We start from the raw sequence: 25,403 nt of genomic DNA, 5'->3' as shown, positions 1-25,403 counted from the left end.
GAAAAGAACTTGGCTTTATTATCCTTTTTTGTCTCCTAAAACTTCTGAGTACTAAAATTTGCATTTGGATGAAAAAAAAAAAAAAGGAATAATCTTATCAATCACACCATGCCTTAATAGTATTTTTCTACTGAATATCTGTAATTTTCAGAATTCCTAATTATTTCACTGTGTGCCTTTCCCTCCCCTCTTCCAAGATTCTAAGGTTTAAGACACCTTTTACTACAACACTTCATTCTTCTTAGTCATAAATAGAAGAGGATCTGGAATGTGAATTCTTGGAGGATGAGGAGCCTGTCCATCTTTATGCCGCACAAAGCATCTAGTTCATGGCAGATACTCCTGTATCTGTGGCAGGTCCGCCTGTTGAGACTGGTCCATACTGGTAACTCTGCATATCTGGCTGATAGTTGTCTGTCAGTCAGACTGGGCTAGATTATGCTTTGATAACAAACATTTATTCAGGGGCGGCACCATTGATTTGGCAGCTGTTTTCACTTACACTACACGTCCTAGGCTGGTCAGCAGAGGAGCTGTTCCTCAAAGCTACAAGGACCTAGGATGAAAGGTTTGATCTCAACATGTATTTCTATGATCATCAAGGCAAGACAAGGGAATACCTGTGACAAATTGTACACTGGCCATTACAGCCCCATTCAGAAGTCACATGTCCCTCTGTTCCGATTTCTTCAGCCAAAGCAAGTCTCATAGCTACAATTATCTTCCAAATCTTTTCTAAACAAAGTGTTGCTTAAGGAGTACTGTCGTTTGCTCTAGGATAAATATTACATAATATGAATTTGTCATTTGTGCCTGACCCTGGATCCCGACTTCACTGTAGAAGAGATGTGCTGATCTTAAAGCGGACCCTTACACTGCACACACAGAGAGTAAAAAACCAAGACAAAGGTATGCAGTTGCAAAATGGCCATTTATTGCCTACAGGGGAAGGACGGGAGGGAGAGAAGGGGAAGTACACAGGCGCAAGGAAACAAGCATATATTTAGCCCTATACATCATGTGTGAGCAGTACCCAATCTCCAAAATGGAAAAAAGTATTTTGTCATCTGACATAGTAGTTAAGGTTCTTAAGCACCTCCCTCCTGAGCTGCCACGAGATTGAAAAGGCAGGACTGCTTTGTTTAGTCAAATGTTCACATTAAAGAAAAAATCCTACCACCCAACTGTGTCCTTCTGCACACACATTTTGTACAGTGTCTATTGTGAAAAACATCTCAGCTGAGCAGTTTGGTCAAGATTCAGACCTCATGAACTGTTTAACTGTAATAAATAGAAAAATAAAGCAGCTGGTGATTTTTGTCAGAGAGAATGTGTTCCGTAAGAGGAAAACCACTTTCTCTGGGGATGACAAGAGTGTTAAATGATTAGAACACCACAGAACCAGTCTATAAAACATTAAACACTAGTAAGCTACAATTCATGGCACTTCATTACATCTAATTTTTTAAAAAAGAAAGGAAGAAAGTCTCAGATTTTGAACTGATTATTAGAACACAGTAACAAATTGATTTACTGCTTGCCTTTTCTTAGGACAAAAGCAAAGTAAACACACAACTTAAAACAGAAGAATCCGTTTTGGAATAGTATCAGTAGAAACTAACCAGTATTTAGGGAAAAAAAAAAATCACCAAAACTTCTTGCTCAATATTAAACTCATGTGCTTTACTCTCCAACCATGAAATTAGTTATAAAAACACTTTAGAGGCCACTGAATCACAAAAAATGTATGCGAAACAATGAATTATTAATTTAATGCCAAGTAAGGAAAATAAATGAACCCTTCTCTATTCAAATGGTAAATTGAGTGGAAGAGTAAGTCATCTCATGGACGATTAGTTGGCACTTGTTTTATGGGTGAAAGAAATCACAATAGAAAAAAATATATATAAATTAACACGGTGAACTTGACCAACACTCTGGCCCTTTCAGAAAGAAAAGGTACATATACACTCTCAAAAAAAAAAAAAAAATCTCCTCCCTCCTTACCACCCCACTCCACTCAGAGACAACAAAACCCGAAGTTGAAACATTCATTCCCCCTCAAAATATACCAAATACTCCAATGAATTCTATTCCTCCACTTCTCCTGGACGAAAGAATTGCTTGCATTTTGACAACTGTACGAATGCCCATAGTGCACTTTTCAGTGCTGCTGGTGTTTGAGAAATTTGCCACTCACAACACTGAACACTTCCAGATCCAGTGTGCAGTTACACAGCCATCCAAACCCTGCCCCACCCCCGCCCCAAAACTTGGCAGAGCACCGCTCAGGAATTTCAAAGGTAAGGACATATATTTTAAGCAAGTTAAGCACAGAGAAAAAGGACAGTACAGTTTCTGAATAAATACACACCCAGACTACTGCATCACTTACTGCATCGAGAAATAAACAGTGAGAAACGAAGCCTGTTCAGTAAGAAGCAAAGCCGTTGTTTGACACATCAATGCTGAGCCAATTGTGTGAGTTAACTAATTAAACGAATGTGGTACATATAACCATTGATAAATTGAAAGGAAATACAGTCATATATCAGTAATTAGAAATTAATACAAAACTGAAAAGAGCAATAAAGGACCACTTTTGAGAGGGCTACCATGATTCTTATGCTTAAGAGTGGAAAGTGACAGACATACAAATAGGGACATTATCTCAATTTGGGGAGACTTTTAACAAAAACAACTACTAGGAGGCATCAAACTATGCCTCCCAAAAGTCTCTGAAAGCTGAATATTTCCAATGCTACTGTGCCAAGAGAGTCATATCACTTGGTGTTTGCATATACTCTTCATAATGTAGTTTGTTTCTGATGACACAACTTGTCATTTCAGTACAATGCTACTAAATTTTATACCACTGCAAAGAAAATGCAGAAATGTCATTTCTTATGCTTTGAAAGTAAAAATTACTTTACCTAAAAACATTCCATTTCTTCGGTGTCATGATGTTTGTTGAACAAAACCTCAACATGCTTGTTTTCCTTTGGTTCCAAGAATAACCCAAGTCTAACCAAACAAACTTATGCCAAAAGAAATGACTAACTAGGCTAATGAAGCTTGCTTTCCCTGAAATCTCCCTCTTTCTTATAGAATTTGTGATTGTTTAACAGAGAAACTTACACAAAGAAGGTATTTGGTTAAAAACAAGAAACATGCATGTTTACTTACTACCTTCCTGAAAAGAACTTTTTTTTTTCCCCTTTCTGTGGATCTTGTTCAAAACATCCTGCACTACAAAGAACTTTTTTCTTTTAAGCTCAAAGGTAGACACACAATAAACATGCATCATGTTGTAAAATCCAAGATGCTTTTGGCAGCATGTTCCTGAACAGATTACAATTTTGGTAAATAGGCCAGGGTAAAATGTACTAATTTACTTGTGTTGGAATTCAAATTTAGTGATCATGATGTTAAAAAAAAATTACAGTCACTCAAAGCAACCATAAGTATAAAAGTTCTCCTCTGTCTACAAATTCAAAACTTTAATTGAAGTTCCTGGCTTAGAAAAATACTCTCATTTCCCTAGTTAATATATTACCCTGTAATTCACAGAGTTTTAGAAACATGATACAACTCAGAAGGAAAAAGTTAAATCTTCCACACATTAGAAAGGTGATTTTTTTTAAAAGGGAGAGGACAGGTGGAAGAGAAAGACTACCTTACAATCGTGAGAATTCACACTTCTGTCAAACTAAGTATATATGAGTGCTATTTTGAAAATGTGCAATCAAGTCTTTGCCTGCTATGAAACTGTTATGGTCTGCCAAATCTATCAGAAACTGATGATGCTGTTTGTGACTGAACCTACTATCAGCCAGTACATTTTATAAAGCGATTAAAATCCCTCAGAAACTCAGAACATAAGGCCTTAGAAACAAAGTAAATAAGTATTGGGACACAGTTGACTTTTATTGCTAGAAAATCTAGCCTTGGATTAGGAATGCCAAACTCTGTGCCTCTAGTTCTCTTGAAGAACACATTTAAGCTATTTTTTTCTTGCGCTTTCTCTATTCCTTGCTTTTTGATTTCAAAGTATCGTTGGCACTAGTGATTTTTAGAAGCTCTTAGAAATGCAAATACAAACTTAATTTTTCACCCACTTAAAGTATATACTTAGGAGATACAACTTTAAAATGGAACACTGTATGTTTTCCCATGTTCCAGTTTTAATGTGTCACATCCTCAGTCCTAATACAACCCACCACAGAATCAAGTGATATGAGCCTTCAGTATCTTTCAACTTTCTCCCTCGCTTCTCTCTGATTTAATACATAACTTTAACATGGTTGAATATATAACTTTTATCAAAGAATAGGGACAAATAAGAAATGAGGCTTTGTATTTCTGCAAACTATAACACTAAAAACACAGTGGCTTCTTTAATACATTCACACAGGATGCTTATTAGTAAAATTAAATATTTGCCTATGACCATCAGAAAAGTAATTTGAAAAGAAAGAGCTTGGAACAAGGCAAATGGGAGGGAGGAAAAGCTGGTCTCAGAACCCATTGTGCCATACCTGACTTTAACATGTGATATTCAAACGAACGTTCACACGCCTTACATCAAAGAAATGAAACAAAAATATTCAGCTACATTGTACAAAATTTTTTTTTACATAAAACATCATAAATCTTGAACAGATTTACTATATCTGAATTCTAAAAAGTTGCCTATAGAATGGTGCTGGGATTCTGTTCTCTGCTTGCTTTTAGGCAGTGCTGTTGCTTAAAAGTTGACACCAGGCACAATATTTTAAAACAAAGTCAACAAGCAAGGAGCAGTAAGTGGATCTGAGCCTTTCTCAGATGTCAGTCCTGAGGATGCTGCAAGATTTCCCCATCAAAATATGTAAAGCTATGAGGCGGATACTGATGCCTGAGAGAGTGGGTGACGTGACATGCACTTGTATGACTGTTATAATGGCAAACAGTGCAGTTTTCCCTTCCTCAAACAACACTGTTTTGATAAATTTAAAGAACACTCCAGTTCTTAGACAGAGATCAGAAATCATATTTAACAGTTTAAAAAAATAAAACATTATCACAATCTAAAAATGCCCAAATTTTCTTTAACCTTCAGATAAAATATGCAGCAGTCCCATGGCATAAAGCTTATTAACTTATTCTGAGAACCAGAAAGTATATGAGCATAAATATTTTACTTTCATTGAATATATACCATATGTCATTCACCTCTTCCTTTTGGCTTCTCATGCCAAGGTTCCAAATGGCATGCGTTTTCAACAAGACAATACTGAGGGGAGCAGCATTTCTGATCATCTGAATTGGCAGCTCAAAACAGATACCACTCCTTTTACAAAGGGAACAAAGGGTGAAGGGTGTGTGAAATTTGGGCAGTGGGCTCAAGGGAAACCGTGCACAAGAAATTTGGGTTACCATGCCCCAAGTGTGTTTGCCACCCAAAACATAACACAATTACCTACTTCAACAGAGCTACTACCAACATTTACTAAAACCACATTAAAAATACACAGGATAATGAATGGTTTGAAAGAGTGCATTTGGAAGCAGAGAGAACCCAATTACACACCTTCCTGCAACAGAGTGCCTCGATCATACACAAAATAAACTTAAGCTGTTTACAATGTTTCCCAATTTTTTTTTTATTTTTCCCTCTACATTTAACTATTAAAAAAGTTTTTTTTATTAATAAATGGGCTCCTCTGTGGTTCATATACAATCATAAGTGAACTTTAAATTCCATTTTATACAAACATCTCAAAAAATATCGGGAGTGAAGTATGGTAAGAAATATTGCTCACATTGCTAATTAACATGCGTATATGAGAAGAGGAAAATGTATTAGTTAGTGCATATACCTCCAGAGCAGAAAACCCACCCAAAACAAGAGATAAAAATAAAACATACAGTAGCTGATTACAAAAAAAGGTAATGTCCACAAAATTAAGTTTTTCATGCTATTCTACTTTCCAGTACTATGCTTCAGGTAATCAATTTGCATGGCTAGATGTTGAATGCTTGAGGTATATAAGAAGGGATACCTGCACACTGAGGAAAATCTGTCATCTTAAGGGTTGTTTATTTTGTTTGCTTATTCTGGTATCTTGACATTTTTAAAAGAATATTTTATTTACATCAAACTTCACTCAACTACAATGACATTCCAATTATAATAGATGACAAACCACGCCTCTGTCACTAGGCACTTTTAAAAGGGAGTTTAGGCTTTACAGAACCCTTCTGATGCAATCCTATATCTGATATCACATCATCCCACCACCCTTGTCCCACTAAAATTACCCTTCAGGGGAGATATTATCATATGTAGCCTGATTAATTTACTACGGAAGAAATTAGTATAAAATGACCAAAGGAAATGCATCATTTAAGACTAATAAAACAGCCTAAGATGTCAGGTTTCAAAGAGGAGACAAATTGTATATATTTAAAACTAATTAAATAATTTAAATTTGACCTGTACTTTATATATTAGTGAGACACAAATATAGGCTATTTTCTTTTAAAATTTCATTCACATAATGGAAAATTTCTTGTTTATTAAAAATATCACATTTTGAGACTAGAAACAGTAAAGTGCATGAAAAGTTTAAAATATAAATTTCAGAAAACTCTTATAGCAGCAAAAAAGCAGAATAAAGAAAAACTTAAAAACACAGACACAACCTTTTCCTGTTACTGTGCCATAATTAACATCAAGTAGCCAACCAATTTTTCCCCCAGAAAATGGTATTGCGTTCACTGCCTCTTGAGTCACAGATTTTCAACTGGCCCCTCCTGGGCGAAAAAAGGATTCCAACGTATCTAAAGAGCATTATCAATAGTTGGGAATAAACCAGTAGCTTCTTAATTCAACCCTGACAGACAAGAGAAACAAAGATTAAAAGCATATAACGGCCATTTGGCAACTAGAGTCAGGAAAAATGATTCAAGGTTTTCAACTACTCCCTGTTCTCTCTCCCCCCCAAATCCTTTCCATTGTCACCTCAAAAAGCCAAAACCAACAGCCACTTGACCTACTTTGGGACACGTGAAATATCTGTATAGCTTTCCACCTCTAAAACTTTGATCAGGGCCTTTTCATTCAGTAGTTATTTAACATATGCCCATAACAGCAAAAATGAAACAGATCATATAATATCTGTTTTTCCAGCACAACCAGGCAGAAAAGGGTGGATGGAAATTAAAAAAAAAAAAATACTGGACACTAATTTTAGGGGCATCCTATATAGGCCAAATTCTGTTTTCAAGATGTGCGGCAGTAGAAATTACCCGTTGTTTTCCTATAAATAAACTGGAGAGACAGGCTTAGAATTAATATTTCTAGTAAGGTTATAACTAATAGGGGAACAAAATACAGAATGATTCCTCAAAAATCAAACAAACAAATAAAAATCGACCAGCGCTTGCCCAACAAATTGTGTGCTGTTAAATGCTTGATTTTTTTAAAGCATACTGTGCAATCATCTTTAATTTCTCAATTTTTCTCATTATGGCTAGTTTATGTACAGATCTAGCAAATATAAGTGCTTTGTTAATGTGCAAATGACTGGGGAGCCAAAAATCAGTTTGTTATGGAAAACAAATTCAAGAAAGTTTCCTGCAAGGCATACCATCATTCAGTTTAAAATCTCACATTTACAGTCTTAAAAACTGCCTTTCACAAAGATGAAAAATGGTTGGCTCACTGGAAAACATTCAAAACAAAGTATTTGTTTTGGAAAAACAAATATATTTGTTGTTGGGCCTTGAACTGGTGATTTATCAATTATGAATGCTGACTCTTAATATAATATGAAGACAGTCCAACTTAAAAACATGTTAAATCAAAAATTTGGAAAGAGTAATACTTTGGTTCCAGCCCTAGTGCCAAATGATACCAATATGCACAAAATTGTACAAAATCTTATAGCAAACACATAATGAAAGGAACCTGAAGAAGCAGCTTAAGGATGGCCATACTTCACTCCTACATACTTTGATTTACAACTGTACAGGTCCATAGCAACAGATCCCCGTCGTGGCGGGGTAGTACTCCACTACCTCCGGTTAGGCAAGTGAACACCATTGACAAGAGGCAGGAGTGGAGGGTGGAGTTCAAGTTGTGTTAACAGTGAGAAGTGGTCTGAAGGGATGTGAGGGTGTGGACACCCAGTGATGTTGTTCTCAACCAGCCATTGAGGATCTAAAGGCCCCAGGACACCAAGCACGTTCATATGAGTCTTGGAATAGAAAATGTAGTCAATCACGCCCTGGAAAGAGATTGGGGGTTGGAAAAAGAGAGAAAAATATATGCTTAGATAAAAAGAAAAACCCAAGATATATAAAAGAACAATTCATAATTTGTAAACGACAAATACCTGAGGAACCTGTATTTCTGGTACCTGCTATCTTCAGAATGGGTCAAATAAAGCTCAAATCTTGAATACGAATTATGTGAAATAAAGGTGGCTAAAGAAGAGGGAAACATAGTACCTAGTAGAACCACAACACCTTGCACACGTGCTCATATAAAGCAGATTAATGAAATAAGTCGTGTCTGACTCTTGTGATCTCATGGACTCTAGCATGCTAGGGTCCTCTGTCCATGAGATTTTCCGGGCAAGAATACTGGAGTGGTTTGCCATTTCCTTCTCCAGGAGATCGTCCCAACCCAGGGATCAAACCCGGGTCTCCTGCACTGCAGGCAGATTCTTTACCAACTGAGCTACAGGGAAGACCTCACATGTGCACAGTAGTAAGCAAATTGAGAAGCTAAATAAGCCTACCAAATCATGTCTAAGCCTCTCCAGAATTAGCTTGCTTGGGCCAGTGAAATCTCATTTATCAGTATAAACATTATGGAAACTGCACTGACTCTTCCTGTTACAATAAGCAGAAAATAAAGATATTTATACATATACATAGTTAATGAAAAGTTATGACAAAAATAATTCTTTTAATGAAAACCAGCAATACTTTCAGCTATTTGTACATCAACCCAACACATCTGAATGAAGCCATTGTAAAGCATGTTTCCCAACTGCTAATCCTAGCTCGGCTTTCCCAGATTTTATACATGTATACAAAATATTGCCTATATTTAATCATTCTAATCTGTTCTTTAGTTTAGAATACTCATTTTCACAAATCCTGGTGTACTGTAAAGTCTGGATTCCTTGCTGCATAAAAATACCTCAGCAAAAAATATTCAGCAGAGACCTATGTACATATTCAGTTGTACATCTCAGAGCGAGATGATTTGCTTTATCTGGACTGTAAGTTTCAAAACAAGTGTGCGTTGTTTTGCCCTGGGTTGTGTATATGCAAGAGAGTAAAGTCAACTTTCTTCCTTTCCATACCAAGAAGGCCTGAACCCAAGCATGGAGAAAGACTTCCACACTCAGAAGTACTTGTTTTATTCATAAATACTACATACAGTGAGTTCCAGCTAATGTTTCAAGGTGTTCCACAGTGAAATGGGCTACCAAAAAAGAAAAAAAAAAAAAATAGAACTCAGTGAAAAAAAGTTACACTGTGAAATTTTGTGAACAATTACTTTAGTTTGCTAATTTGGACACAACCAAGACCAAAACAACCAAACAGTTCTTTTGAGGGAGAGGGCTTTATTCAACAACAGGTATACCTTAACCCTACTGTACCACAAATTAAGGAATCTACTTGAATCCAGGGGAGTACGCTCTGCCATTTATGTTCCAAGTCCAAACAGTAAAGAAATGACATTGGTACAATGTATTTTTATCCCTTCCTTTTGGCTAACGCCTAGTTTTGCAGTACCATTTTAGGAAAAGGTCAACAAGAGTCACAGTGGCTTTCCTTTCCTTTATGAGACCACCTTTTGCTTCAGCAAACACATTTAAAACATTCATGGTTTACACAAATAAAACATTTTCAATTACTTCTGTTGAATAAAACCTCCTATATCTTACCATTTTATTATAAAGTGTCTTTATGCACATTAGTTACTAGGGCTAGAGAATCCTTTGTAAATACAGACCCCAATAAAGATGTTAAGCATTCTAGAATCGCAGATGCATTTTAACTGGAGACATCACTTGTAACTATTTTCTTGGTTTGAAACATCAAGAGTAAAAGCTCTTATCACAAGCCTTAGAAAGATCATGTCTGAACTGGCCGGAGTATTTATACATATGTAGGTACATTTGTACGCTGTATCATATTCACAAATAAGGTTACAGACTAACAATTCTCAACCTTTTCTGATTCAAACTGTTTCTTTTTTAAAAGACACTAATGCAGGAAAATAGTCTTTGTATTAGTAAAGACAACAGGTAAATCTAGAATGGTGTATGAGAAAAAAGTAGAAACAGCAAAAATAGTTTATGAGCTAGCAATATGTTAAGCTTTGTTTTGTAAAGAATGTGAGAAAATTATACACTATAAATTTCATAATGTAACAGAAAGATTTACTATTTGACCTAACAGGAAAAAAGTCCTCCCTCTTTTCATTAAATGGTTCAGACACACCCTTGGACTGATGCAAGGAGGGGTGGGTGGTAAAAGCAGCAGCCTGTTTCAATCAGCAGTTTATTCAACTGATCGCGTGTGATGGACTGAATGTTTGTATTCCCCCAAATTCATGTTAAAATTCTAATCCCTAAGGTGACAGTACAAGGAGGTGGAGCATTTGGCAGATGACTAGGTCATAAAGATGAAATTCTTATGAATGGGATTAGTGCTCTATAAAAAGAAGCCCCAGAGAGCTCTCTCTCCACCAAGTGAGGATGCAATGAGAAAACAGCTGCCTGCAACCCAGAGGACAAGCCTCACTAGAACTTGACCATATTGGCACCTGATCTTAAACTCCAGCCTTCAGAACTGTGGGAAGTAAAGTTCTGTTGTTTTATAAGCCACACAGTACATGGTGTTCTGTTATGGCAACCTAAACTCACTAAGATACCTGGTCTACAAGTAATTCTCCTAACTGCTTCAAGTGACTCCAAATTAGTTACAGATTATATGACTCAGTTCCAAGTACCACTTTTCTACATTTTTAGTTTATTCAAGAACCAAGAAAGTTGACAAATGCTAAGTCAAAATGAACAAAATTTAACAGTCATCCACTGATGCAATGGCAGGATACTAGACTTGGATCTGTATTTAACGCTAAGCACATGACTTTTATATTTGACGTTACCTATCCTTTTCTACCAACTGCCTTCAAAAGTGGTGCATCACCAGTTACCTAAAATGCTTTGTATGAAACTGAAGTTTATTGTCTGCTACTTACACCAAAAGTAATTCTTTCTAGCCAGGTATGCCCTTAGTTTTTTCTCTGATCATTCTTCTTTTCCACCCTATTCCACCCTCCTGTCTATCTACCAGCCAGAGATCATATTTATCTTCCCCTTCATGCCTCTCTTGCACATAGTTCTGTCCTTTCTCATCCTATCATATATATGCAAACATCACTCTCTGAGCCATGCACTTTTGATTCTTTAACTGTACTTCTGTAAACAGTAGAAATGGTTCAACAAGATTTTTTAATTCAATACTAACACATCAGATCTTTTGCAGAAATAAAGAATAGATTTTAAAACTATTCAGATGATTGAGGAAGATGGCTTAGATTAATATTCTATATTTTTATTTCCCAGTTTTTACTTTATGGACAAGGAAAAAGTAACCTTTATAAAAGCCTAGTTAAGGGAGAAATGACTTAAGTCTTTCTACATACATACACACCAAAACAACAGTGAGAGTTGTAGAACCACTGAACACTTACTTTAGGGAGCCTTTTTGTAGGTTTTCTGGGCTGTGCTGGCAGAGGTGTATTATATACTACTGCATAGCATTTAACCTACATATTTAACTGTGTATCATTAAGTTCAGAGGTTTTCCTTTAAGCTTACACAGGAGCAGTGGATTGACAGAGTCAGCTGGACACTTCATCCCAACTCAAGTGTTCAATGGTATGATGTTGGGAGCTTGAAATGTACTACAATGAGAGTACCTGTACCACAGAAATTTGCAAACACTACAAATTTGGGTTTCTTTTTTCTCAGAAAGCTGGTTATTAAATATTCATCAGCACATTATTGCATATGAGTGATCTGAACAAAATCAATTATCTCTGCATAGTATTACCTACTCAAACACTTAAAATACTAAAATTAGATTCAACCTATGAACAGTTTGTTTCCATTTCTTGATTACAAAAACTGATGAATAACATCAGCGCATAAATTTCCTGTTTTCTTCCTACTATCTGTTTCTTGGAAACAGGCTAACAAGCACTGAAAATGGAAAAAGGCTACTAGAGATGTGCCAGAGCCCAATTCATAAATTTCCTTTGGTGTTTTATTAAATTCCCTTTAGGCTTCTTACTCCTAACTATTTTCCAACATCTGCATTTTCAGGATAGTATAAGACTTTAGGATAGATTCCTGAAATGCCAGAAAGTCAAACAAAGGTACAAGAGAAAAGCTACAGACAGAATGATCAGAAAATTTGCAAAGGGAAAGGGATTAACTACAGAAAAACCACTATCAATCAATGTTTCAAAAGAACAGCTGATCCTATAAAGCTGATCCTCTTAATTCTTTTTCTTATTTTGCAAAAAAATCTTTCTTTTTCTTTTACTAAGCTAGAGTGGTGGTCCACTGCCTGGTAATTTACTAGTATGACAACGTGGATATAAAATAAACCCTAAGTACAATCTTTCTAACCACATCGCCCAAAAAAAACCTGGAAAATTATAAAATAAATATCAATGGAAAGAACTAAGAAAATTTTGAGGGAGTACTCTACAATTTATTCAAGGTGAGTTTAGCTTTATCAAGTTGCTTACTATTTGGATCCTTACTGAAAGTCAGGGATGGTATGGACAAGTGAGGATTAACTGTGTTTATATTAATAAACACAAAGTGCTTCTGAACAGTACCTGGCACATACACAGTATTTCAGAAATTTCTGCTATTATCATGGTTATTTGAAATTTGAGGAAATGAATTTTTAAAGAGAATTCTCAGTTCCACAATAACAACCACAAAACCTAACAAACCTCCTTACATATTTAGGTGCATACTTAGCCAAGACATTTAGAGAATGTAAAAACTCCTAAAGATTATACTATTAAACGTAAGTAACATAGCTCTGGCTCTTTCTTGTCACATTTGTATTTGACATAATTTCTATGCCAGCCCAGAGGCTTCACTCACTTTGAAATCAAAGGTGTAATTGGTGTAAGGCATCAAGTTATTTTCATAGGCGCTCTTCAGTTGGAAGCCATGTGTGATTCTCCCTTCTGAGCTTCCATTCTTCCCATTGCAGCTGAAGTTCATAAGACACTCATTGTACCTTAGTTCCTTGAAGTCTTTGTGGTTGTCAGCTACTCCTCCATTGCTTAAATATTCCACAACACCTGGCAGAATAAAGAAGAAACACTACCATTTAGCATTTAGACCTTAAAGAAGACTTCATAGCCAAAATCCGCTGCCAAGTACATGTACCCAAGTTCAGAGTGGATTTATTACACTGAACATTTATCTTTACTTATGAAATTGCCTTCTTTAGGTTAATGTTAAGAAATCAAATATCAGCAATTTCATATGGTTCAATCAAATTGAAGGGTATTTATTTGCCTATTTCAGAGCAAAATATCTGGATCACCCTGGAACATCTTCAGTTTTCTTAATGGCTTTCAAGATGAAGATGATTCCCAGGGTCTAGGGTAGCATTCACTAGTAAAGTCTTGACCCTATATGTTTGTAGAATATTATTCCAAAGCAACCTCTCTTTAGTATTTCACCATTCTATCCAGTCAGTTAACAATTTCTGGACTACATTATAAAAATTTTTAAATCATTCACAACAAAAATAGATTTTGCATCTTCAACACTGCAATGTCTAGCTTCAGGAAGGCAACATCAATCTTTGTTTCAGGCTACAGTGAGACTTTTCAGTCACACTAAATAAGACATTATATGCTGGAGGTAGATCACTTGGTCAAAAATACTGGACGTGTCTAAAAAGCTAAAGAGAGTAGAAGCATTCAAAAAAGTATACCACTTCCACATGGAAAAAAAAAATACTGCAATCTTTCTGATGATGATGATTAGTTAACACTATCACACATCTCTTTCTATTTGTGAGTCAGGAAAGGCAGTAACATACATAAAGAAAAAATGATGAGCACAACATCAGTACTGTGAATAGCTGAAAAGGGGCTATCATTTATCTAGCAGTTATTAGACGCCAGGCACTGTTGCAAGAGCCCTACACAGTTAAACCTCACAAACAACTCCATGAAGTGGATAAAATTATCATCCCTTTATTTAAAAATGAGGAACTTAAGTCAGAGATTGCATACCTCCTAAGAGGGAGAACCAGGAACCAGCCCTGAGAGTCTGGCTTGAGCCAGCTCACTATGCTATGATGCCAAATGATAGTCAAATGAGACTGGAGAAACTCGTGCTAAAGGGCAATGCACTCAAATAGGAGGAGATGGTTAAGGGGTCAAAGGGGCCAGGAGCTGAAAACAAACCTTTGTGAAAGGATGATTTCGGCATTTATTTGCTAAGGAGAGAAAGCAAAGGTATTTTCTACATGTGAGACTTTTATTTATATTACAGTTGTAAGTATCTGGGTTATTTTACATTTACTATTGAGTGGTTGTTTTAAACAATTTAAAGTAGCTTACCAAAAATATACAAAATTTAGAATATGCTTTGGTAACAGCAAAACAACAATAATGTTTTACATTTGAATTTTAATATCTAAGTGCAGAACTGATTCTTTTCAACAAAGATCTAAAGTAATTTAAGTTAGGACATAAAGAGGTTAAAAGGAGCTCAAGATGTAATGTGAAATCCTAAGATAATTCTGATCATTCTTCTGCCACCTAATATCAGAATTAAAGGATTTTAATGAACTCCCTTAAAGGTTACCAACATTATTAAACTAGATAACGATATGTGCTGAACATTTTCTAGTTGCCTCTCAGGTCACCCTTCTCCACTGCACTCTCTGACACAGGAGGCTGACCTTGACTTACATCAACTGCAAACCCCTTCCCACTCTGCTGGATCTGGTCAGTGGACAGCAGTGGTGAGAGATCAGAGGACAGAAGCAGAGACAAGCTAAGATATATACTCCCCTGGCTCCCTTCTTGTTGGTTTGCCAGGGACTGATTGTATCCCAGTTCAAATCCGCAGCTCCTATTACATGGCCCTCTCCTCATAACTACTGTTTCCAAGTTCTGATAGCAGCTCCCACCCCTTTCCCTAATTCCCCCAGGAGCAGGGTACTGTGTCATTCATTGTTTTGTGTCCCTTAGCCTTTGGAAATAGCTTAGCTGAATAAACTCTTCTCAATTACCCCATGTCCTATTCCTGGGATTCTTACAGATACACTCTTGAATTTAGAAGAGAAATTCTCTGCTCAAAAGTTAACAGCCAGCTGACCTTTCAACCAGAAGTAAAAGCAAAGTTGAATGCAAAGAGTAAATCATGTTATCAATACCTGAATCTGGCAATGAGTTAAGATCTGCACATAGCACCAGCGGGATGGAATTAGGATCTGCGGTTGGGCTGCCAGGCCTACTTGAGGCTTTCTCCAGAATGTTTTTAACCTCTGAGACAAACATCATGGTCTGAATGAGTTTCACATCAGAATACTCTGGGTCCCAATGCATGTGGGCATTTGCCACTATAAGCAGCTGTTTGTCTGCAGCATGAATAGGCTTCATACCTAAATTTAAGCATTAGGGAAACAAAGGTTAAGATTATACTTTATTATCAAAAAAGCAGTATCTTAAGAGTTTTTCCCCCAAACCCATAATCACTTCTTTACTCTTTTCCATTAATTTCTATTTCCCCCCTTTAACTCATAAAGCAGTTCTTAGAAGATAACATGCTGAGATTCTGATAATCCCAACATGGGGATTGACAATCTGCAGCCCATGGCCCATCACCTGTGTTTGTACAACCTGTGTGAGCTGAAGCTGGTTTTACATTTTTAAAGGGTTCTACAAAAGAAGGCTGTGATAGAGACCGTATGTGTCCCACAGAACCTAAACTATTAATGAACTACCTGGTCCTTTACAGAAAAAGTTTGCCAACTCCTTCTCTCTATCCAAGTTAGGATCTATCCCATGATATAACCAATATTTGATTATAGTACCTTGATTTGCTGAGTTTAGTGTAAACAAGAAGTTTAAATATCTGTCACGTAAATATCACAATAACCTAGTAGGTTTTTAGTTATTTGAATCACCTAAACCTTAATTTAAATCCTTCCCACTGCCCAGTACTCATTTACTTTGCATTTTCTGAGCACATCAGTGACAAGATCAGTAGTTAAATGCAAGAACATGATATTAATCTATACAAAATAAAGTAAGGAAGTGAATTTGCTATGAATCTGCTACCAAAATCTTCATACCATACACTCAGAAGAAGTAATTTTAAAAATGAGAATTAGGAAGTATGCTCTCAAAGTCTGGCATGGCTTTCAGATATGGCTTTGTTACTTATTACTAATTTTTATTACTAATAACTGTTCTGGTATTCAGGCTCATTTGGACAACGAGGTATTCAACTACAAAATTTCTGAGGTTATTTTTCCCCCTAAAATACTGTTTTATAATTCTGCCAAAATAAATATTAACATAGTGGGCAAGGATAACACATTAAAAATTTGCCCCCTGAAAGAGGCTATAAGCATGTTTGGAGAGAAAAACTGAAAATTCAACTCAGTTAAGATATACTGACAGAGAAAGATATCCATAAATTTTTAAGGCACAACACTCAACATGCATGGGGTATGTGTGTGCGCACTCAGTGGGTCTGACTCTTTGCAACCCCGTGAATCGTCACCCACCAAGCTCCTCTATCCATGGAATTTTCCAGGCAAGAATAGTGGAGCAAGTTGCCATTTCCTTCTCCAGGGGATCTTTCCAACCCAGACACTGAACCCACGTCTCTTATGTTTCCTGCACTGGCAGGTAGATTCATTACCAGCTGAGCCACCAGGGAAACCAATATGCATGGTGTAATGCCATTTAAATAAAAAGTATACACATATACACTAGTAATGTGTAAATAATGAGTAAGAGTTACTCCCAGAGTGTATAAATAAGATGGGACTATCATGTTTTACTCTATATACTTTGGTACTGTTGGAATACTAGATACATACAAAATTAACTTTTCTATTGAAATTTCTATAATGATTTGTTAAAATTTTTTTCTATTGAAAATATAAACTCTGCAGAAAGACTGGATTTTCTCAGTCTATTATTTTGGTAAAGTTAAGCTTCCATCTTACCAAGCTATAATTATCTTTAATGTTGAGTAAACAAGTAACTGAAGTATCTTTTATATGTGATAGAAACAGTCATTTTAAAGCAATTTGGTCATAAGACAAAAAACTGCAGCCCAAATTCTCTAAGCTATCGTCTTTTCCTAGAAGTTTTATAGTGTCATTTTTGGCTATAGATTAAACATTCACTATATTAAATATTAAAAACTTGCCCCTTTAAAGAGGCCATAAGCACCTTCTATAATATTAAATTTCCCCTCTAGGAGTACGAGAGATATTTCAGAATATGAAAGTGTCAACTGTATAATTTACAATTACTCTTCTACAGATTAAAAGGAGAGTAAAACTCCAAAACAAATTCAATGTTCGCATTACCAGAAAAAAGGTACCAAGCTTTTGAGAAGAATGAGACTAGAAAGGACATAAAAGTAAGTACAAATAAGAGGATAAAAAAGAAGAAGGAATTTTAAATCATATATCAAAGATTGATCATCTTTGATGACAGATAAACTGAAGAACAGTGAGAAAAGGAGGTATGACAAATATGCATGGCCTGAATAATTCAAATCAATACTTAAGGCAAAAATCTTTTCTTCTACAGGTAGTAAGTAAAGAAAAACATTTTAAATAAAAGCCCTGATGGGGTCTTGACACGTTCTCCCTGCTTTTACCTGAAATACAGTTAGGTAAGCAATGAAATGCTCAAAGGCAGGCAGTAGGAAGGAGAGGGAAAAGGTCTGGATATGCAAAGTACATAATGAGTCTCTGACTTTGAAGGAAGCTATAAATATCTAAAATGGAAAAGAAAAGTACCAGGTAGATAAAAGATCCTGCTCTTACCCTGACAATGACTGAGATATAACAAAGAAATTAAAAGAAAACGTGCCAAGTACTTAACCTTAAAGACAAAAGATTTCACAGTCAAGAAGCTAAAAATACAGCTAAAAAGTCATCATAATTTCCAAATTCAGCTTAAAACAATTCCTATTTCAAATAACCTTTTGAAATTAATGGCATATTAAAGACTTTCCTTTTAACAGAGTACCTGGCAAGTAATATCCCAAGACATAAACGACAAAGCAGGACTATTTTCCTGCCCATCTCGTTTAACTTTCCTCAAAAGATGAGAAAATAACTATGCAATAAATACCAGCATGACACGCTGCACTTGAGATGGTGTTTATTTTTAGTAGGAAGATTTTAAACCACACTCACCTGCTCCAAATAGTTCTTTGTGGACCTCTAATACCACAGCGACACCGATATTATCTTTCGTCATCACTCTGTTCAGCATAGCTTCGGATCCATCTGAATTAGCCATTGCCACTTGGTTAAATTCCACCGTATGCTTCTGCACCAATGTAAATCTAAAAGGTCACAATGCATTAATATTATGGCATCAGGTATGAGAAGAGCACAAGATACAGACACTACTCACTGCCTCCTTAGTCATTTTCTAGCTGCAAGGGGTCTTGTGATACGGTTCTGGCCAATGAGAGGAAAAGTCTGATTACTGTAGAAGCCTTCTTGGAAGTGCCACCTAGCAAACATGGTATGTGTGTGTGTGTGGGTGTGTGTACTCCTTTACCCTTTCCCATCTCTACCCACGTGGTTAGAGACAAGAGGGCAAAAGACAGCCCATTAGGAATGGAGAAGCAGCTGAACTAACTCTGGATTGCCATTTTTGGACTTCCTGCGTGAGAAAATTACTCTTCTCCTATTTCTTTAAGTGGTGGTTGGGATTTTCTGGTATTCAAAAAGGTAAACACAACCTTAACTGAGTCAGCAAGTTAAAAACACAGAAGAGAAAAAAATCTACCTACCCTGTTGGCAGTTTTACTCTCACCACATCAAGAAATCTGTCAAGAAAATGCAGGGACACACCCTTATCCCAGCTAAGGCGAAGCCAATTTTTCCATCTGGCTTCTACTAGAAAGTTGGCATTGGGTGAATATAAGTGAACAGAAGGAATGATTCTATAAGATGAGGGATGGCTCTCCCTGGGATTACAGCTTGTTCATCTGTACTAACATATTTCCTTTCCTTAGTGGCAAAGTAGGTACTGTAGGATTTAACAGAATTGAGTCCAGCATTGCCATTTAATAGTAGGATGACTTTAGCCAAGCCATTTAACCTCTGTTAGTCTAATTTTACTAAGTTTGTAAAGCATTTATAAACAGCCAAAACCTACTAAATATACTGTCTGCCTTTCACTAGGTTTTAAAAGGAGAAAAGACATCTCTACTTTTATAAAGGAGCCCTACCCCATCTTCCTCCTAGCTTTCAAAGTGAAGCATGCACACATTCCCTCAAAAATACTAAGACTGTACTGTGTTGCAGGACCCTGTGCTAGATGAAATAATACTCTCCCGACTCCAAGTCTGAATGTCTCAGATGGTTGAGAAGAATAAAAGGTCGAGTCATGTGCCTACTCCCAAGCCAGAGTGACTAAAGGAGTGGAGTTTCCACCCTCTAAAGAGGTGATATTTAAACTGGAACATGAATGATGAGAAATTACCAAGGTGAAGAATGGAATTAAGAGCATTCCAGATAGAGAAGGAAGTGAGAGGTTCTGGGCTAGCAAAGAACTTTGTATATTTATGGGTTAGGAAAGAATGGAAGGGTATGAAATGATGTTGGAGATTAAGAGGAAGAGAAGTGACTGAAGTAGAGTCTAAGCAAGGATATGATATTATTTGATTTATATTTTTTAAGATCACTGCAGCTCCACTACAGACAATGAATTATAGGAGCCAAAGTTTGGGAACTGTGAGACGAATTAGAAAGTTTCTCAGGTTGTTTGGATGACTGATAATGGTGCCTTAGGGTAAGGCAAGAGAAAGAGAAGCAGGCAGATAGAAAATAAGTCTTACAGATACAATGGGTCATCCTCAATATCAGGACTTTTAAAAGTGTCTTTAAGCAGTAGAATTTCTTTCTCAAACAACTCTTGGTAAGATTATCATATATAAAATAGATAAAAGCAGTATTATTTCTGAATAAATCAATCATTGAAAATGATGAATCTGTTTTGATGTTTATAAAAATTTGAAATCAGAGGGTAGAGATGATAATTATAGTCTTCTATCAGTCTCAGTATCCAGTTTATTTCTCTATTCTGTTTTGGTTACAAAGTATTAATAAAAACCCTGATTCACACAGACACACAGATACAAATGGTAAATAACTAGCATTGAACTTAGAAAAAAGCAAGCAAGTAGGCAAAAACTCAATTCAGAGGTCTGCAACAAGTCAGCTAAGCAGTGTATCAGGAACATGTTATTGATTTCCAAAGTGTCAAAATTTGGTATTTGGGACATTTGAGTGCTATTTTAAAATTACTTAGTTCAATTATTTGGATTTAACTTTTGAAATATCTTGTAAATATTTACAGAGTTCTTAAGGCTTATTTATAGGAATCTAGGGTCCTGCAGGAAAGTCTGAAATTTCTGTTTAACAGCTTAATACTGTAATATTTTTCTTCTACCAGAGTCAGGATATTATTTGGTAGGGGTGGTAGAGTGAGACTATCTATTATAGAACTGTCTTTACTAAAATTTGTTTCCCTGTATCTTTCTTCAATCAAACATAAATCTAGACCATTTCTTTAAAGGAACACAGAATTTCTTTTCCATTTGACACTACTTTAAATATAATTCCCAAGTCTTCTCCAGAAAAGAAATCAATTCTTTGCATGATATATGGTGTAAAACAGCTGTTTATTTGAAAAACTCAAGTTTAAACTCAAAGGTGCAGTACCTAGAACTGGAGATAAGTGAACTACTATCTTCTTCATTTTGGACTAATTTTTGTTAATAAAAACTGAAAATGTACTTTTGGAAAAGCCATATTAATTTTAAGCTAAATAAGTAATAATATATCTCCACAACTTTTTGGTATTTTAGTTCTTAAACCAGGTCTCTTCAGTTCTGTATTTATAGATGCTTAAAAATAAAAAAATGAAATAAAAATAAAAAATAAAAATAATTATTTTATTAAGTAACATACAGAGATTGGGAAATGAGAAAAAAAATAAAGAAAAAGTCAAGTCACTTGCAACCCAACACCCCCATCAACATCTCAACGTATTTCCCCAGACTTTTCTCTCAAGCATGTGTGTGCATTTTTTACACAATTAGAATAATACTTGAAGTTTTACTTATTAATAATACTCTAAGTAGTACTCTAATATAGACAGGGACATTTCCCTGTAAAATACCATATGCTTCATTCCCTCTAAGATTAGGAACAAGAAAAGGGTGTCCACAACCACTATTAGTCAACAGAGTTTTCAAAGTCCTCGCTATGGCAATTAGAGAATAAAAAGAAATAAAAGGAATACAGATCGGAAAAGAAGTAAAACTCTCACTGTTTGCAAATGACATGATAGTATAAATAGAAAACCCAGAAGAAACTATTAGAAAATTACTAGAGCTAACCAGTAAATTCAGCAAAGTTGCAGGATATAAGATCAATACACAGAAGTCACTTGCATTTCTATATACTAACAATGAAAAATCAGAAAGAGAAATTAAGGAATCAATCTCATACACCATTGCAACAAAAAGAATTAAATACCTAGGAATAAACCTACTTAAGGAGACGAAAGACCTGTACCTGGAAAATTATAAGACACTCATGAAAGAAATCAAAGACAACATAAACAGATGCAGAGATATTCTATGTTCCTGGGAAGGAAGAATCAATATTGTGAAAATGACTATACTACCAAAGGCAATCTACAGATTCAATGTGATCCCTATCATATTACCAATCGCATTTTTCACAGAACTAGAACAAAAGTTTCACAGTTCATATGGAAACACAAAAAGACCCTGAACAGCCAAAGCAGTCTTGAGAAAGAAGAATGGAGCTGGAGGAAACAAGCTTCCTGACTTCAGACCATACTATAAAGCTACAGTCATCAAGACAGTATGGTACTGGCACAAAAACAGAAATATAAGCCAATGGAACAAGACAGAGAACCAAGAGATAAACCCACGCACCTATGGGTACCTTCTTTTTAACAAAGGAGGCAAGAATATACAATGGAGCAAAGACAGCCTCTTCAATAAGGGGTGCTGGGAAAACTGGACAGCTACATATAAAAAAATGAAATTAGAACAACTCCTAATGCCATAGACAAAGATAAACTCAAAGTGGATTAAGGACCTAAGTGTAAGACCAGAAACTATAAAACTCTTAGAGGAAAACATATGCAGAACACTCAATGACATAAATCAAAGCAAGATCATCTATGACCCACCTCCTAGAGTAAGGGAAAGAAAAACAAATATAAACAAGCGTGACCTGATTAAACTTAAAAACTTTTGCACAGCAAAGGAAGCTATAAGTAAGGTGAAAAGACAGCCCTCAGAATGGGAGAAAATAATATCAAATGAAACAACTAACAAAGGATTAATTTCCAAAATATATAAGCAGCTCATACAACTCATTGCCAGAAAAACAAACAACCCAATCAAAAAATAGGGAAAAGACCTAAACAGACATTTCTCCAAAGAAGACATACAGATGGCTAACAAACACATGAAAAGTTGCTCACCATCACTCATTTTAAGAGAAATGCAAATCAAAACTACAATGAGATATCACCTCACACGGGTCAGAATGGCCATCATCAAAAAGTCTACAAACAATAAATGCTGGAGAGGGTGTGGTGAAAAGGGAACACAAACTGATACAGCCACTATGAAGATGGTATGGGGATTCCTTAAAAAGCCAGGAATAAAATCACCATATGACCCAACAAACCCACTCCTAGGCATATACTCTGAGGAAACCAAAACTGAAAAAGACACATGTACCCCAAAGTTCATTGCAGCACTATTTACAATAGCTAGAACACGGAAACAACCTAGATGTCCATCAACAGATGAATGGATAAAGCAGCTGTGGTACACAAATACAATGGAATACTACTCAACCATAAAAAGGAACACATTTGAGTCAGTTCTAATGAGGTGGATGAACCCAGAGCCTACTATACAGAGTGAAGTAAGTCAGAAAGAGAAAGATAAATATTGCATACTGACACATATATATGGAATCTAAAAAGATGGCACTGATGAATTTATTTCCGGGGCAGCAATGGAGAAACAGACATAGAAAACAGACCTATGGACATGGCGGCAGGGGAGGAGGGAGAAGATGAGATGTATGGAGAGAGTAACATGGAAATTTACAGCACCATACATAAAACAGACAGCCAATGGGAATTTGCTGTGTGACTCAGGAAACTCAAACAGGGGCTCTGTGACAGGCTGAAGAGCGGGATGGGAGGGTGATGGGAGAGAGGTCCAGGAGGGAGGGGACCTGGGTATATCTATGGCTGATTCCTGTTGATGTATGACAGAAAAACCACAAACTTCTGTAAAGCAATTATCCCACAATTAAATATATATATATACATATATATATATATTTGCTTCAACAATCAATTTTTATGGTTGCATTATAGTCCACTAAATAATTTCACCATGATTGAACTATTCTGTTAGGCATTTAAGGTATTTCTGATATGAGCTATGATAATTAATGAGATTATAGTAATAGATTCATTAGTGTAGTAATAAGTTGTTTTGCATATAAACATTTTTCTGTGATCTCAAATAATTTTCTCTCTTCCTCTTTCTTTTAATAATTGAAGAATTGCAGACTTTATTCCTGTTGAGTATCATTTCTATTTCTGCTCATTAGTTCACCCATTCAGATATTAAGGGCACTTTGAAACAACATTCTAGTTTTCCAAAAGATGAAAATATCCTTGCCAGCTTTTTGGTTTTTTATAAATCTTATATGTATGCATATGTCTTCTCTTATATAATCAAAATTCTGAATAGTGCAGAACAAATTTAAAGCAATAATAAGCCGTCTATTATTGAGGATATACTCTGTATCAAGACCTGTGAAATTACTTCATATTATTAGTCCTAAAATTTTGTTAAAACTTTGCAAAGTGTGGACATGAAGAGATGCTGCTTGGATGCCTCATCAGTCCTTCAGGAACTGCTCCAGTTGCGAGGGCTGCCTCACTAAAGTCCAAGTATTTCTGGGAGTGGCACATAACAGATCAAAAGCGAAAGATAAAGGTCTGGGGATTTTGGTTCCTCCTGGATTAACTCTCACAGGCCATTTCAGCTCCAAAGCTACAGGTGGGGCCAACTGAGGCTGTCTGATGTGCAACCCAGTTCTATTCTCTATGCTCAATTCTGCTTTCCCCGCTTCCTTGCCACAGCTTTTGATCCCTAATAAACTCCTAAACACCAAACTAACCTGGGAGTCTTGTTTCTCGAGAACTCAAATTGTGACAGACAATACTACTGGGTTGGCCAAAAAGTTCATTCGAGTAATATCTTGTGAAAAAAAACAAACTTTTTGGTCAAACCAATGTTCATTACCACTAAAAAGATGAGGAAAACTGAGGCTTGCAAATGAGGTGGTTTATTTGTCTCCAATATACTAGAACTGCTCCTATACTCCAATGCTCGCTATAGATGACTCATGCCATCTACTTCTCTAATCATACTTTGGCAAGATATTTTAATACCATGGGATATAATTATATTGATTTGGAAACCTAACTAGTTAAGGCAGTTTAGTGATTTGCCTGGCTTCCCAAGCTCCTCTTCTTGGTTTCCCAATCTCCTCCTTACCTTGTCTTAGTCTTTTCAGTTTGAAAACAATTCTCCTCAATAGAGACCATGAAAGTAAAATAGAGCTTGCAAGACTAGTTTTTTTCCTTGATCATTAATTAGTGACTGCACAATGCACATGGGTATAGTGCAGATGTTATTTAAAATATTCTCCTTGTTGCCTTAGCACATTGATCCAATTTTCCCTTTTTTCTTAATTTTCATGGCAAAGAAGACAGGTTCATAAGCTCTTTTTTTTTCTTTAATACATGCTTGGTTATTGAGTTTTTTATTGGGGGAAAAAAAACACTTCTTTTAAAATGAATCCTGAACAATTAACTGGTTCATTAACTGCCTCAAATTACCCCTTCAGTTTTCTTCTTCATTGGTATGATTTATTACTGTATTGCCCTATTTCTGACTTAAACATCCCAATCTTCTTGAGGT

At 35.9% G+C, this 25,403-nt stretch overlaps 1 protein-coding gene across 4 annotated transcripts in view; it reads right to left on the bottom strand.

Annotated features, from left to right (window-relative positions):
* Positions 1-912: 912 nt before the first annotated feature.
* Positions 913-25,403, bottom strand: part of CNOT6L (CCR4-NOT transcription complex subunit 6 like) — a 113,605-nt gene continuing 89,114 nt past the window's right edge. For all 4 annotated transcript variants that reach the window (XM_043906398.1, XM_043906396.1, XM_043906397.1 and 1 more), the window contains 4 exons: positions 18,520-18,671; positions 15,505-15,732; positions 13,203-13,405; positions 913-8,273 (listed from right to left, as the gene is read on the bottom strand). In XM_043906398.1, coding sequence (XP_043762333.1) covers positions 8,061-8,273; positions 13,203-13,405; positions 15,505-15,732; positions 18,520-18,671 — 796 coding nt within the window. In that variant the 3' untranslated portion in view covers positions 913-8,060. The remainder of the gene's footprint in view (positions 8,274-13,202; positions 13,406-15,504; positions 15,733-18,519; positions 18,672-25,403) is intronic.

Source organism: Cervus elaphus, chromosome 6 (assembly GCF_910594005.1).
Source record: "Cervus elaphus chromosome 6, mCerEla1.1, whole genome shotgun sequence".
Classification (NCBI taxonomy): domain Eukaryota; kingdom Metazoa; phylum Chordata; class Mammalia; order Artiodactyla; family Cervidae; genus Cervus; species Cervus elaphus.
The sequence above is the reverse complement of the archived record's forward strand: the minus strand, read 5'-3'. Positions and strand labels throughout refer to the sequence as shown.